The sequence below is a fragment of the Chiroxiphia lanceolata genome, chromosome 1 (assembly GCF_009829145.1).
Source record: "Chiroxiphia lanceolata isolate bChiLan1 chromosome 1, bChiLan1.pri, whole genome shotgun sequence".
NCBI classification, from domain to species: Eukaryota; Metazoa; Chordata; class Aves; order Passeriformes; family Pipridae; genus Chiroxiphia; species Chiroxiphia lanceolata.
Genome location: NC_045637.1, coordinates 107,541,671 through 107,557,460, shown reverse-complemented (window position 1 = coordinate 107,557,460; position 15,790 = coordinate 107,541,671). Strand labels below are relative to the sequence as shown.

Genomic DNA, 15,790 nt, shown 5'->3' with positions numbered 1-15,790 from the left:
GATGCAGAGTTACCCATCTGTTCCACTGCCTTCACACCCATATTCTTCAACAAATTGCAATTATATTTACTCTTCTTACATTAGTTTACTGAAGTACATTACTCTTCTAATGGTCTTTGAAACCCCTTTGCCAGTCCCCAAAAGGGCACCTGAGTTTCAGACATTCTTCCCACCTAACTAATCCATTTATTACACAAATTACTCCTAAGCAGAATCATTTACAGGAGGCAGAAAAAGGAATGAAAAGGGAAGAGATTACTTATTGACTGTATTCTCTTCTAACTTCTGCTTTTCATTAATATAAGAAGATAACATAACTAGGGTCACACAGCTGGAGCATCCTAAGAAAGTGGCGGGTCAGACTGCAGGGAATTGTGCTGCCCATTAAAATGCAGCAGTGCCAATACACTCAATATGACTTCCTGATAGTGCCTCACATTCTGTCAGGGAAAACTTTATATATTCCAAGTTCATTTCAAACCAACTCTGGGTTTCAGACTCAATTTCTAATTACTGCATAGAAGAGATATTATCTCATTTGGGGGCTTAGGAATTAACCTATGGCACAGGAGTCAACTGTATTGCAAAGGGCCAAGTTGAAACTAATCTGTCCTCCTAGGAACCAAAATATTTCTTAGTATCAACAATGAAAAAAAGAGAAGAGCTTGTGTCAAACAAGTTTCTCAGTATGCAAGTAGTACTTATAGCTAACAATTTCTTGAGGAAATTTTAGCTTGATCACAAGAGAAATTTGTTAGGACACAGGAACAGAAATATATCTAAAAAAAATAAGTAAAGTCAACAGGCTGTACAAGTAGAGCAAACTGATGTTGTGGGAGCTTTGGGAGCCAAAGGCCATGAAGGAAAGGTAATGTTAGAAGTAAAATAAGGAACTCAAAAAAGAAACAGGCATGTCAGGGCCCACAGGAAATGACTGTACACCAGCTAGTAAGTCAATGAGATGAAAAGATAGAAAGTAGGTGTCTTTTGCAATCAAAGACTATCAACGCTGTAGGACTTGCACATATCATTGCTCATCTCAGAGGTGTTCATACTGCACCAGCAATGCAAGTATAAACACTAAGTAGAACTCCTCAGGAGTGGTGGATAGGCTAACATACTCCCAAAGCGAGTTTATAGTTTCTAAAGTAGCTTTAGGCAAGCAATTGAACCTTAGAATACCTCTGTAAGGCACTTCTAGTGTATGTGTACTCTTTCTTAGATGGGAAATACATGAGGCACTCAGGCACTCTCGTAACATGCAAGAATAAAAACAGGCATCTCAAAACAACAAAAGGTCTCAGTAATTCAGCAGCTAAAGTATTGCATTATAGAAACAGAGCTGAGCCAGCAACAAAGTTCTTTCTAAGGAGTGGTTAATTACATGCTTCACTGAATCCAGTTTTTAAGACAGCATTTACCACATGAAAATGAAAAATAAGAAAAAGCTGGGAGTTGACAGAAAAACTCTATTTCATTAGAATTTCTGTCCTCTTTAAATTTTTTCACGCTCTTTAAAACATGACTGTCTCATTTGGAAGCACTGGCTACCTCTACTAAGTATATTCTCTAAACTTAGAATTTTCAAAAGAAGCCTATGAAGTAGCACAGTCCAGATCTTACCAAATTTTATTGAGAAACAGTAACCAATTCTTTTTTATAAACAAAACCACTATTCGGCATAGTTTATCCAGAAAACATACTCTTTGTCCAGAATGTGAAATAGCCACTCAGGGGCTTATGGGGATTGATAAATACTGTTGTATTGCATGCTAACAGTGTCTTTTTTAAGAGTTATTGCTGGATTCTGACTGAGGAGAAAGATCTATTTAACGAGCAAATTCTACAATCTTATGGTCTACTATTGTGTTCATGGATATTGGCAGGCCCTTTACAAACCTATTAGAACTTTGACACCAATCTGATTTGAACAAAAAGCAGATGATAATGCATGTTAAAAGCTGATTTTTAACTTTTAGCAGAAATTATCGGAAATGTCTCCTCACTATACACAAATTTCTTTAAGCAGGTCTGCATGTGCACTTTTTCTTGGGGAGTTAAACCATCCCTATGATCTCCAGTCACTGACTTTCTGGACTATCCTCTACTCCCATCTGTGCTTGCCAGGTTTATGCTTGGTAAATACTTGATTTCAATAAAATTCAGGAAAGGTTGTTCTCTTCAGAGGCACGTATTATTCAGCTGTATGCCTCTTCTTGTAAGGATGCAACATAACTTGCTCTAACTACCTTTGAAATAACAAATGTAGGAAGTGGAGTGGGCAGGGGCCAGGAACGGGTTATGCAAGTGACTCATGATGCTTTGTAGGTATTTTACTCTAAGCATGACCTCACCTACAGCAGTTGTTTTAGTGGAAACATCTTAAACCTGAGGACATTGCCAACTCATTTACCTGTCAAGGCATTCACTCATCAAAGCCTTCTTTCCACAAAAAACCCTGACAGAGGGGTCAGAGAATACTATACAATTACTAATTTCTAAGCTTATCACCATCCATTATGCATCTGACAAAGGCACAAGTTCATCTCCCTTCTCTTTGCAGGCCTAAGCAAAAAGTAGTATTTGCAAAAAGTAGTATCTATAACATTTGACTCAGCAACAACAGACTAGATGTACAGCTTTCTCCCAAAGCTTTTACAGACTTATGTCATGTTTTAGTGTCATGTGGTTCACTTTCCTAGAGTTTGTTGTTAATAACACCAGGATTTTGAACCTCCTCTACAAAGTCAACTGTAAACAGTACATTGTCACTGTGAACAGGCAACCACAAAAATCTCAACAATAAGAAACCTTACCCGTATGTAAGCATCCTGGTGATGTTTAGCAAAGTACAGCATGTTGTCAAGGGCCAGCATTCCTGGAGGGGTCTGTGTGAAATCCATCGCTGGGTTTACATGATTCTGTAAAAAGATGGCAAGATCACTCAATTAAGATCTTTACATAAGCTGTCAGCTCCACAGTGATGAGCACCATGTTAGCATGCTCTGTCAAAAAAGTCCAGCAACAGAAAGCTCTTAACAAAGAAATGGTCCATGCCCTGAAAGAACTTTAAAGCCTATGACGCTGTCATGTCAGTAATTCACTTCCATAGCTATGGAATGGAATTTCCCAAAGGTTGAATGCTTCAGAAGTGCAGATCTCCAAGTCTTTTATGGCAGATAGACTCCTTGGTGATACTACAGATTAAAAGTACATGAAAATGCAGATATTTGAGCAAACAGACACCTATTTATATAACTGCTATGGAACTATTTCAAATAAACATGAAAATGGAGAAAAAACCTACCAGACTAAATAGCTATATTAAGTCTACTGGATTTTGTGGACTCCTGAAGACAAAGGGCCCCAGAGGAAACTTTATGAAATTAAATAAATTCACCTTGTGGAATTCAGGTAACTTTTTTTGTTACGTTTTGAATCTATAAATTTCAACTATAGAATTAATGAATGAACATACCAAATACAACCAGAACTCGTTAGCTTCCACATACACCTACATATTTCAAATATTTCAAATGTTCAGGTTTCACATACTATATGAAAAAAATACATTTGCTCAAAATATTCATTAACCCAGATGATCTTTTGATTGGATGGAATTAAATGCATATTTGAACAAGTTTTATGCAGTTCATGGTTTAGACATGAACATTTGCCTGGCTTCAGCACAGAAGCTGCTCAGAAATACAAAGATGATTATGTCTCCATCAAAAAATGCCTCTCTTCTGCTATGCTCTTTTATCAATATCACCTATGCAATGTCTCCTGCTCCGCTCATCATTCTGACACAAAAAGATTTCCCTCGCTGCTTTGCAATGGTATTTCTATTCTGCAAGACCCAGCTGACAGAGACTTTAAAAGTGCATTTACTACCACAAAACTGGTAGAGATCAGTACGGATTTCTGCCATTAGTCTGTTTCTGCAGTGTGCTCAGGGTCTGATCCACCCACCTCACTGACAAAAGCATGGGTTTTACTACTTTTTCTTCTGTTGAGTCTGTCAGGCCATAAAGAGATAGAAATGTGAGATTTCACTTTCTTGCCTATTTTATCTTTAGATATATCATAGGTTGGTTTTAGCTAGTCAATAATTCATCACCACATAAAAGATTAGAAAGAGTAGAAAGCAAAAATTATACATTAAGATGCCTGCTGCAACTTTAAAAGTAGACAAAGATGGCTGAAGATGGCATGCACAACCTATTGAATGTACATTTCCAGCTTAGGAGAACCAGTGTACAAGCAAAACAATCATAGGTTCATTATTTGCAATAGGGAATCAAGAGGATTTCTAGAATCTTAGATTTTATATGGAAATATCTACGCAGTAGGTATTGCAGAAGGGTGGTAGTAGTCTAGAGCGGGAAGACAATGGTTTACTGAGTTGTATTTTCCCAAAACTCCTTTTTTATCAAGCTGGGTTTTTGTTTGTTTGTTGTTTTTTCCACTTTTATCCGAATGATGGACAAAAGCACTTCATGGTTGTTTCCCCAACTCAAACTTTCATCTTCCACGTTGATGCATTTATCAGTCAGAACACTTAAAATCAGTACAAAACTGCTTTAAGAACATCACAAGCCCAACAGACTTCAGCTTCTGGGAGGAGAAAACTTTTCTTTCTACAATTTTCAAACATTCCAAAAAGTGCATTTTAAGAGAGGTCAAGTCTGGCAGACACACAAATGTCCACCTGTATATCCATGCGTCCATCCCTCAACCCACCATAAATATCTAAGTCAGTCCGTTTATTCATTTCAAACTACCTTCATTTTGGTCATAAAGTACATGTTCTGGGGAACACCACTTGATACTTAGCTGTGTCATGAGGCACATTTCCTTGGGAAAGCTGTTGGGAACCACATGAAGCACCAGTCAACAGAGAATCCTACAGCACCAGTTTTACAATGCCTTTTGTAAGAAGAACTTCAGCATAGGGCTGAACACACACTCTTGGCTCCTGTGTTATAGCACAGGTAGGGTGCACTTGGATAAATACCTGACAAGCAGAGAGAGTACCCGTCTACCTTACTCCAGCAATTAAAATACTAGTACTCATTTCACTGGTATTTACAATGTTTAAATAAAAGCAGGATACTTTTTTAATGCTTTTTTATAAAAAGGTTGACCTACTGTTGCTTGAATAGTGCTTTCCTTCCACATCTCAAATTTCCCATTCTACATATCAAATTTTATAGAAACGAAATACAGTGAGAGCATGAGAAATCTCATCATGTTTAGTATGGATAATTTATTTTGTCTCTTATGATTACTACTAGTTCTATATGCAACCAGAAAAGTGATCTCTCCATCACTTCTTACTTTTTCTCCATGTCAAACCTATAAACCGAGCTATTTTTAGCTGTTTGTTTTAAAAGTTTCTGGATCCCAGGATAACTAGGGCTTGATCTTCAGCTCTGTTAAGTCAAATAACTGGAGCTGATAATAGCTGAGGATCCACAAGACAGTTCTGGTATGTGAGAGACAATATATTATCTTAAATTATTCTTCAAATTCAAAAGAAATGTCAGACACTTTGTTCCCTTTCTCCTTTCTCCCTCCCCCTAAAATCATCTTTTTCTTAACATGATGAATGTTTGTGGTTGAAATATTAACTTACTGAGAGTGGGTATGGAATGAGATACAAAGCTAAATTATCAAAAATGCTATAGTGAATAATTCAGAAGTATGCAAACACTCCCACCTACAACATAATTTATTAAATATACAGAACACAGTTCTTCAGGCATATTTGTTGCATCTGTTTAGTACAAAATCTATGGTACTTTTCTCTTTATAAAAAGCGAAGAGTAAGAAATACAAATGGAACAGATTTGTTACGTCAATTTTTTCAGATAATTTTTTATTTTTTCCACGAGGTTGAGTAATAACTATGCATCTTTCAGCTTACGCTCTTATGCCGTACATGTTAACATACTAAAAGAATCAGCAATTTGTTAACCAACATAATAGGATACTGTGGAAACAAATATTCATGCTTTTGGACAAGATGTAAACCCAAAATTAAAAAAAAAAAATTAAAAATCATGTGGCATGTTTCACAAGATGACAGCTATTCTGGCTAAACCCCAGTGCAGTAATTAGTTCAGAGAACCTAGCATTCCCATGCAGCCCTAGCTGTGTAAAGCTTTCTTCTCTGTCCTGAATGGCTTCACTGTCCTACTTTTGGCAATCTCTGAGGGATGTATAGATTTCAGTTGTAAGAACATGTCCTCACACCGAGATGCCTAATCACAGCAATGGTGTACTGTCCATAACTGCTAATGGAACTGCTCGTTCCTTATATTATTCCTAACAACAGCATCTTCCACATGAATGCGCCGAAGCACAGAAACCATTTATTTTCCTGCATTCCTAGGCCATTAACATACAAATTTATTTCTGTCTTGACAAATATTGACAGTTTATCACAGATTTTGCACCAGTGTGATGTGCAGCCATGTAAATCAGTTGCCAAATCATGCTAGTTTGTCCTGAGTAGGTGCTAGACCCATTAATAGCTGTTTTCCCAATACCAAAACAGTTCAGGGGAAACCCTATTCTGAATGCCTAACTTCTGTAGGTTGACATGACAAAAACACATCAGAAGTTTCCAGGGAAGAATCAGGCTTGTAAAAGAACTGATTATAGAAAAACTTCAGAACATCTGAAGACTCCAATTTAAATGGTGTCATTCTAAAGTGAACCCTCTCAAAAGTGGTCGTGTTTTTTTCCGCAGAAAAAGGAACAATCCGTCTTCCAAGATAACACCAGGGACAGCAATCTCTTTCTCCTGTCTTCAATTACTTGCTTACTCATTTTCTAATTCCTTTTAAATCTAAACCATGGTTCTGTGGGCTAGGAAGGAAAGCAATCACCTACCTGGTTCTACAGCACCTATGCAAAAACTCTCCCTGGATCACATGAAGAAATCATAGTACATACATGGATGTTTGTTCCTAAGAACTCAGGACCAGGAGAGTGGGAACTTTTTGAGTTATATTCACAGTGAATTATGAATTGATACACTTATGTTGCAAATATCAACAAGCATACAACCTCACCATTTACCCCTTCCCTAAATAAACCTGAAGTTTTACATGCAAAATGTTCCCATGTGTTCATTTACGCAAGAATTACAAATAAGAAAAAATGCTACATTAAAAAAACACAACAACACTTCTGCAGAGGTATTCAGCTAAAACTCTTAATGAAAAAATAATTTTGTCCTTTTATTTAACAATGCTATATTCAAAGAGATGATGATGGTGCACACAACTTACACTATCCCATTTAATTAGATACAAGACTGACTCAGGAATTTTCAACCTTTATGTATTCAATGAAAGTAAGAACTAACAGATTTGTTTTTCTCTTGATAGCTCTTTAAATATGAAATTGGGCTTTTTTTTCCCAAAGCCTATTTTTTTAATTTTCCAACAGAACTCCACGACAGAATGAAAATGTATCTGAAGGATCCCTGAATTACTAAATAAATAAATAAATAAATAACCTGCCTGTCTAACGCAAGTGAGAAGTATCAAAAGCTCAGCAACTGCTGTATCTTTGAAAGAATATGCAGGAAGTAATTGAAGATACTTTCAGTGCAAGTCATTTAAATCACATTCCCACCACACACAAAGAACTTCAGTATATTTCTACTGGATATAGTTTTCATGAACACTTACAAACGATATTTTTATACAATGATGGTAGTTTTTCCTTTAACGAACATATTTTTAGCTCTTCTCAACTTTGTGTTGAGGCAAATATTTGGCCATTTCTACCAGCTTAAGTTTTGATATTTTTGTTGTTGTTTTTGTGACATTTTTGCAATACGTATTATTAGACTACAAATGTTACCTTCCAATAATAAAACTCATTCCAATTTATGTAACATGTTAAGCAACAGACTTTCAGGATCAAGTTTGACCTCACCCATATAAAACCAACCTTCTTAATATCAAAGACATTGTATGTACAATCTGCGCATACTTTGCCCTATGAAAGTTTTTAAAAAAATATTATTTGACTACTGTATTCCCTTAATTCATTGAGCTACTGTGTAATCTAATGTAAAGCATCACAGAGTTTTACGTAAGTCACCACCAGAAATCTGTCCCCGTCACGAAAGGATGCTATGGTGGTCAAAATTGCAAAAATCTAAATGTTAGGGTAGTGCAATTAAATCAGCTAAAACCACCAGATAGAACATAAGTGCATGTCAAAAGACAAGCACTACATATTTTCAGTCATGAATAAATTACATGTTATAGAGCAAGACAAAGAGCTCTTGCATAATTCTTTGTATTTTGCACACATCTGTATTAGGGATACCTATATTACACATACCTATATTACATTCAGCTAATGCTTTGAATTCCAAAATCTTAAGCCCAAGGGACTGCCATTATTTTGAAAGCCTAGAAGAATACAAAATGAGTGCTGTAACTTAGAGTGACCACGTCTTGTCCAATGCATGACAACGATGAGCCACCTCTCAGGCTTTAGTTTAGTTAACAAGGGCAGACTTTAAAGTTAGATACATATTTAGCACTTCACAGATTGCTGACTTCTTATTACTGAAGTAATGTTTTCTGGGCTAATGTAGTTATCAAGCAGTAACAGGCCTCTTTCAGGCATATTTAGAATGAATCAATGGGACACGGCCTTTTCAATTACATTTTTTTAGCGTGGAAAATTACTTTCAGATATCTCCCCATATCCACTGAGTTTACAGAATAATTGAGTAAGATGTCAAATATCCACTTGCACATATAGCTAGACTGAGTCGAGAAACTAAAAGTCATACTAGTTTATTATTATTCCAAATATTTAACAGCCAGATTCTGCCAGATTTCCTGTCCTACACTTTTGGGCAAAGTCAGTCCACTTTAGATTCCTGCTGGATGAGGCATGAGTTAATCCAGACGGTTTTCACTGCAGGGAACTAGGGACCTTTCCCATGAGACTTTCTAGAGGCCCAGCTGAAAGCGTATGAGGCAGGTGTCCCTGCAGCCAGTGCTGCTGGAGAGCAACCAAGGGCTACAGCTTTTCAGATAACTCCAGCTCTTACAAAATCATGCTGGAATATATTACCCACATCCTGGCCAGCAAGACATTTTCATATTGTTTGAACTACAACACTCATGAAATACACCAGGAAAAACTGGCATAGAGCATTCTCAACCCTAAAAAGAGCTACTGTTATAAATATAGGCTTTTTTATGATTTCAGAATGTGCAGGAGATCAACTAGTTTAATTTTACCAGTGTCATTAAAGCAGCTTGCCTTCTCTACACATATAGGATCTAAGGCATGAATTCCCATCCTGCCCAGCAGGAGAATTATCAAGCTAGCAAGATGACAGTCATGTGAGAAAACAGTGTGAACAATGCTAGCAGGAAGAGCAAGCCAAAGAAATTAATCCATCTACACTGCAAATAAACGCAGATTAAATGTTTGCAACAAGATAGAAGTCATGCATGCCAGAAACAAAATCTGCCTGAGCAATTTTATTTCTGTGAGTCCTATCAGATGTGTCAATTAGTTAGACTTAGTGTTCCTAAGTCTAATTTTGGCGTGAGAAGCTTTTTTTGAATTTAGGTAAGCTTAATGCAAGTGAAGGAAGGTACACTGTGACTTCCACTCATTATTTAAGCATAATGGCTCCACAATTAAGGAGAAATTCAGAGCACTTCAACAGACATTTTTTATAAAACTTAAGGAAAAGATAAAAAATAGCTAATGAGTGTGCAAAAATATATATTTTAGCATATGGACAAAACACTTGAGTTGCATTGACTATCAACAAGAAAAAAAATATATATTTCTAGACCCTTTTTTTAAGTAAAAAGAAAAGTTCAAAACCAAGTCTACCAAATCTTGGGCTGCTTGAATCAGATTTTTCTAAGCATAAGACTACAGAGAGAGCACATTTTTGATTGTTTTAGTTACACTCCAGGCAGTTCTATCTAAACTTAACTATTTTGACATAACATTTGCTTCTGTAATTTAAGGTGCATTAATTTAAACAACTTTCAGTCGTGGTTTCTTTTAAAGAAAAATTACTTAAATTATAAGCAATCATTTAAGATCAGGGTAAAAATAATCACTAGAACTTTCCTGAGAATGTGTATCTACAGGGAACCCACATGTGAAGCAGCCCACTTAATTGATGCATTTGCCTCTCCCTTATGTCATCCCTCAGAAGACTTGAATGAAATTCTGAATGGGACCCTTCCTGCTGTAACAACTATCATCTCCAGTAAAGGATATGATGCTTATGTACTATGGTAGGCACGGCACAACCACAGAACAAAAAGACTGACACTTTATTTGTGCAGTGAATTTTACTGCCCTTGGAATTTCATTAATATAAATGACTGCAGTGGCTGAGGACATCCCTGCATCCTTACAATCTGTGTTGCTTTGAGAACAGTGAGCTTTGCAAGGAACCTAAAGCCAATGCCAAATATCAGAAAGGTAAGTTGGGATAGATCTTGCTCTCCTTTTAGATACGTCTATAAAAAGGTTTCACATTTTTCTTTTTAAGCAAGCTAGCTAAAACAGCTGTCATGTGCAAAAGGGAAGGCTTAGGCTGCATTTAGTTCAAATAAAGAGTACAGAGAAGTCAGCCCCGTGTCTCAGAAAACCCCAGTTCAAAATGAATCAGCTATGTGAACCTACAGGCTGCCTGGCAGCCAGATAGAGCAGCTGTCCAAATTTAAAACAGAAAACTCCATCCCAGAGCTCCAGGAAAGAGAGCTGAAATGTCATCTGTGGCTGGGCATACAGACTTGCAGAACTGGGTGAAAAAGCCTGCTACCAGTTTGGAGCCTGTGGTTCACACACTGACACTTTGTTTATTACCTTGTGACCAAGTTAAGCTTCTAGTAACCACAGAGAACAAGCTGAAAACTGATCTACAGCAAAAGAACTGTCAACATATATGATATTTTAAATACCTCAGGATGGACATACCCATGTACAAAATTATTATCTCTGCAGTCAAATCTTCCCCCTGTTTGAGTACAAACATCCAAGGTTTGTAAAAGTCAGGGACAGGTTTGGAGTCAGGACAAATGTCTCCTAAAACCTGTGAGTCCATATTTCTATCTTAAGTCAACAATATCCTGTGCCCATTGTATAGGATAACATCATCTGTCCACAATAGCAAGGTAATTAAAAAAAAAAAAAAAAAGAAAAATCATTGGATCTATTAATTAGGGAATTTCAATTTTTCTTTTCCTCCCTCTAAAGGAATGTGGAGCTCTTGTGACTCACTCTGCAAAATGCTGATATGTTTTGCATGTCTGGGTATTGTTCTGCTCTGCCTTCGGTCTCCTCCAGATAGATGCCCAAAAGAGGATGGAGCTGCAGGGACCTCTGGAGATCACCTAGTCCAACCCCCCCTCGCCAAGGCAAGGTCACCTAGAGCAGATGACACTGGAAGCCCTCTGGGCTGGTTTTCAACTTCTCCAGAGAAAAATGTAGGAAGATTTTTATAAAATTAAGGAAATTTTAAAAGAAGACATAGCACTACTATTCTGTGATTCTACATAGGGGCTCTGTAACAAGCTGACTACAGAGAGGAGGGAGAACTGAGCAATATGGACATGTAAGTAACATACACTGTATGTATGTATGTATGTATACACTGAAAAATTGCATAAGCTAAAAAAACTATTCACAGTAATTAATGCTGAATTTACACAGTTTCCCAAAACTACCATCATCAAGTAAGGGTTTGTCTGGAATCAGCTATCCAAGCCAAGCCTTGTGAAACAGATGAAGCTCACACTACAAGAAAGGAGAGATGTCATTATGGTTGATTAGTTTTGTGAGGGCTGTTTCTTCATCTTATTTTTTTGTATGGAAATTCTGAGGCATGCAGGGTACATAATATCCAGAGAAAGATGTCCAAGATCCATCCCTAAGGGACAGAGTCAGAATACAATTCTTCTGTTACGATACACTTGAAGCAAACTACTCAGCCCAGCTACATTCAAATCTATGGAGCTTGCCTGCCCCCACGAGTTTATAACTGGGATGCATATAGTAAATGAGCAGCAAACAAGAAAACAATTGGATAAACAACACATAGTATATAAAAAATATGCCATAAATTTAATGTTCCATTGCACCTAATTTTAAATTAGTACATTTCCATTTGTATGTGGATTTTCTTCAAGAGAAACATACTTTTTCAAATCACAATGAGTTTAAGATTTTTATTTTACAATTTCACAATTACAAATACTGGAGAGGTATAAAAATATTTTAAAAAACTTTTCTTCTCTCTTTGCAAAACAATTTTCTTCATTAAGAAAATTATTTAAAGGATGATTCCTTCAACGGATATTTATAACAAGCACAAAATCATCCAATAAAGTATTAAAAAATCAAAACAGAAGGATTGATGTTACACAGAGTCAGTTCATTCACACTCACCAACATACAACTACAGTTATTTCATTCTGGTTAGTTTTAACTTCATTCTTAAAGTGATACTGAAAGGTCAAAGAAGCTTGGTGGCCCATCAAGATGTGATTATTTTTTCTTTCTTTTAAATCTGTTCTTCTCTGGAAGGACTACAGCTAAGAGGAATTCAGCTACATATGGTTAAAGGCTGGTTGATCCATTTTAACAGTGATCAAGTTGTCAGATGCCCATAGCTCCTGACAAACAAACCTGGGAAATCGCATGCAGCTGCATGGTAAACAAGAACCCCAGCTTTAACATATGGATTTGCTGGCCTCTGTTATCGGTCACTATAAAGATAGATGCATCTGACCCAGGAAGCTCATTCTGTGCAGTTATCAACTCAGATCAACAGTGCCAAGTTTACATAAAATTAGTAGGTTCTCTACCACACACGTATCATCCACTGCACGTGCTACAAGGTCTGGCTTTCCTGGTTACAATGTACCCATTTTGGTTAATAAAAAAAAGTTCCTCAGGTTTTCTCCCAGCCATTTAAAACCTCACGCCTCCAAAGAGCAATAATTCTCTTGCATTCCTCTGTTAGCACTCAGGATCAGCAGACTACAGTCTGGTGACAAAATAAAAATGCATTGTCTTTGGATTTACCAATAAATTTACAATTTTCATCACCTAATTTTTTTTTTTCATTCTTGAGTATTTATTCCACACTGCAATCTGGAGTCAGATGACAGCATCTCCCCTGTGGCCAGAGGAGGTCACCTCTCTCCCTCAGGAGGTTACACCCCACTCACATGTAGGGCAACCAGGCTGTTTCCCTGCTTGTGCCTAGCAGGCACCTACCCACGCTTCCTTGCACTGCTCAAAGTGGGACAGGGGCTTAACAAAGAGATCTGCAGATCAAACGCTAACCCTGGGGGCCACCTTCCTCTAAGTTATACCAGAGGAGATATCTCCCACCACTACACATAGACTTGAACATCTCAGCAAATCTAAATGTCAGTGGGGAGAGTTGAGTTTCAGCACGAACTTTGCTAAGTTGCAAACCTCAGCGTGCAGCGCTTCATTCTACGTGCAGAAGAATGCAGCGCAGCCCTGTTTTTCCCACAGCCTAGCACCATATACATAGCATAACATGAAACCATGGAATGCTTTGTTTATGGTAAACAGTAACTTAAAGCTATGAAATTATGCTTACAGGAAAGAATGCAGTAGGTTACACACCTATGGACTCCTAACAGTACCAAGGACAGGATGGCTGTGAGAACAAGCTTGAATGATTTTTGTATTTCTGCCTCTCAGGTTTGGAAGAATATTGATACTTTGCTGCTATTGCTCACCTTTGCAGAACACAGTCTGAGTTGGTGATCAAATGTAAGGTTTTCTGATTAGACCTATAACTATATTTAGAAAATCTCATCTCTTGCAGATTTGTAGAGACTCTTGGGGGTGGGTGGGGGAAAATAACTAAAAAAATCCAGATTGCAAGAAAGCATCCCTGTCATAGAACCTACATAAGGCTGAAATACACTCAGACATAGGAATATTTTGGAGGGATAATATATCTCACCAATAAGTGCCAGAAAGGAAACGCCACTTACAGTGAATTGTATCACAAACCACATCATGAAAGTCAAATTAAGTAACCCACAGAGGTATCATTTAGCCTAAACATCAAACATTTGCTGGCATTCAACTGACAAATGGGAATTTACAGCCCAGAACAGTTATTTCTACTATTTCTAAGGCTGAAAAGATTGTGTATCCATGCAAGTAAGCTGTTGAAAAACTTCTGTGAACAACTGACATCTGGTACGATGCTAGTGCCCTCTGCTGTGCAATATTATAGATTAGTTACCAGCTTTCTTTTAAAATTAGGTCCAGCTGTACTTCAAATGATACTGAACTATATACATAGGGTGAGTCAAGTATTTCTATCTTCAGGTGAATTGTAAAGAAAAACAATCCTGACAGATATTCAGTATTACTGTAAAGACAAGATCTAAGTACTCTCTCAGAAAACATTTTGTGAGATTTCCATGTGGAGCTGCACATTGCAAAATAGTCTAAAATAGTCATTTAATAAAATTAAAAGTTTCTTTTGTTTTTCAACAAGTGAAATGGAGACTTGGTTTGGGGTTTTGGTTTTTGCTCTGTTTGTTTGGGTTTGGGTTTTTTTCAGGTTGAATTATCTCCATATAGTTTCAGAAAATTTAAATCGTCAGTTCATTTATGTGCCTTCTTCTTTCATTCTGTTTTTCTTTTATTGTACTTCACATATTCTGTTCACCTTCTCATACAGCTTTCAGCACCTCTCCTTGTGGTTGCTCTGTTAGAGATCTATTAAGTAGCAATATTCACAGAAACATTAGGGAAGGAAGATGGCTAAAGCAAACAGAAACTTGAAAAAGTGTTTCAATTTCAGGTAAATCTGGTTGTGCCACTTGCAGTTCAGGTTGTCTGACACTTTCCACTTTTAGACTTTAGTATCCAGTACTTTACAATTATTTTAACTATTAGAACAGAATGCCTAATCTTTTCTTTCTGTTCAAAAGCCTTAGCAAGATTTAGCAAACTATTTGATCATTTTTAGGCATGTTTTTTTAAGCTCTGCATTGCTCTTATTAAATCAATTTTTACATAACTGTTTTGTCAAGAAACCCCAGCCCACTCATGCTACACAAGAAAAACTTCTAAGACTTGCTCTTGTGTCAGTTTTGAGATTCCTTTTGAACATAGCCTACATTTAACTGAATTAGAAATGCTCAGGATTAACTGAATTTAACAAATCTCTTTGAAACACACACGGGTTTTTTTCTGAAGATATTGCCTGTCCTGAGCATTCCCAGGTCCCATCTTCCAAGCTTAGAGGAAAAAAAACAAACCAGGAGTGGAGTGGAAAGAGAAGGGCTCACAGAATAGTGAGACCTGAGTGTCAAAGTCAAGCATTTGGGAGCAGAAAGGCTTAGAAGAATAAGCGCTAGAGTGTTCGGGCAGAAAACAAGACAGATGGGAAGGAAAACTACAAATATCAGCCTAGAGCTGAACAAGAGACAAGGATCATGACAGAAATAAGGAGCAAAGTGTAAAGGAGGAAAAAAGCAGAGGCAGATAAAAGAAATACTGCATATGCATGTATTTAAATGGGACAAAGAGTAAGGGAATGAATTTAATGGTTATCTTATTTTTACCTTTTCCTGAAATTCAACTTTGCTGCTCTTCTAGTACAATGTGGTGCTGCATTTCTGATGCACACAATATTAATAAAAAACATAAGTATTTCAAACATTTACATCCATTCAGATGTTTTTATTGGTTTAAGACCAAT

General features: G+C 37.0%; 1 protein-coding gene across 2 annotated transcripts in view; it reads right to left on the bottom strand.

Moving 5' to 3' along the window:
• The window catches only part of ELMO1 (engulfment and cell motility 1), a 315,735-nt gene that overhangs the window by 164,994 nt on the left and 134,951 nt on the right, over positions 1-15,790 (bottom strand). For both annotated transcript variants that reach the window (XM_032700433.1, XM_032700439.1), the window contains exon 15: positions 2,817-2,921. In XM_032700433.1, coding sequence (XP_032556324.1) covers positions 2,817-2,921 — 105 coding nt within the window. The remainder of the gene's footprint in view (positions 1-2,816; positions 2,922-15,790) is intronic.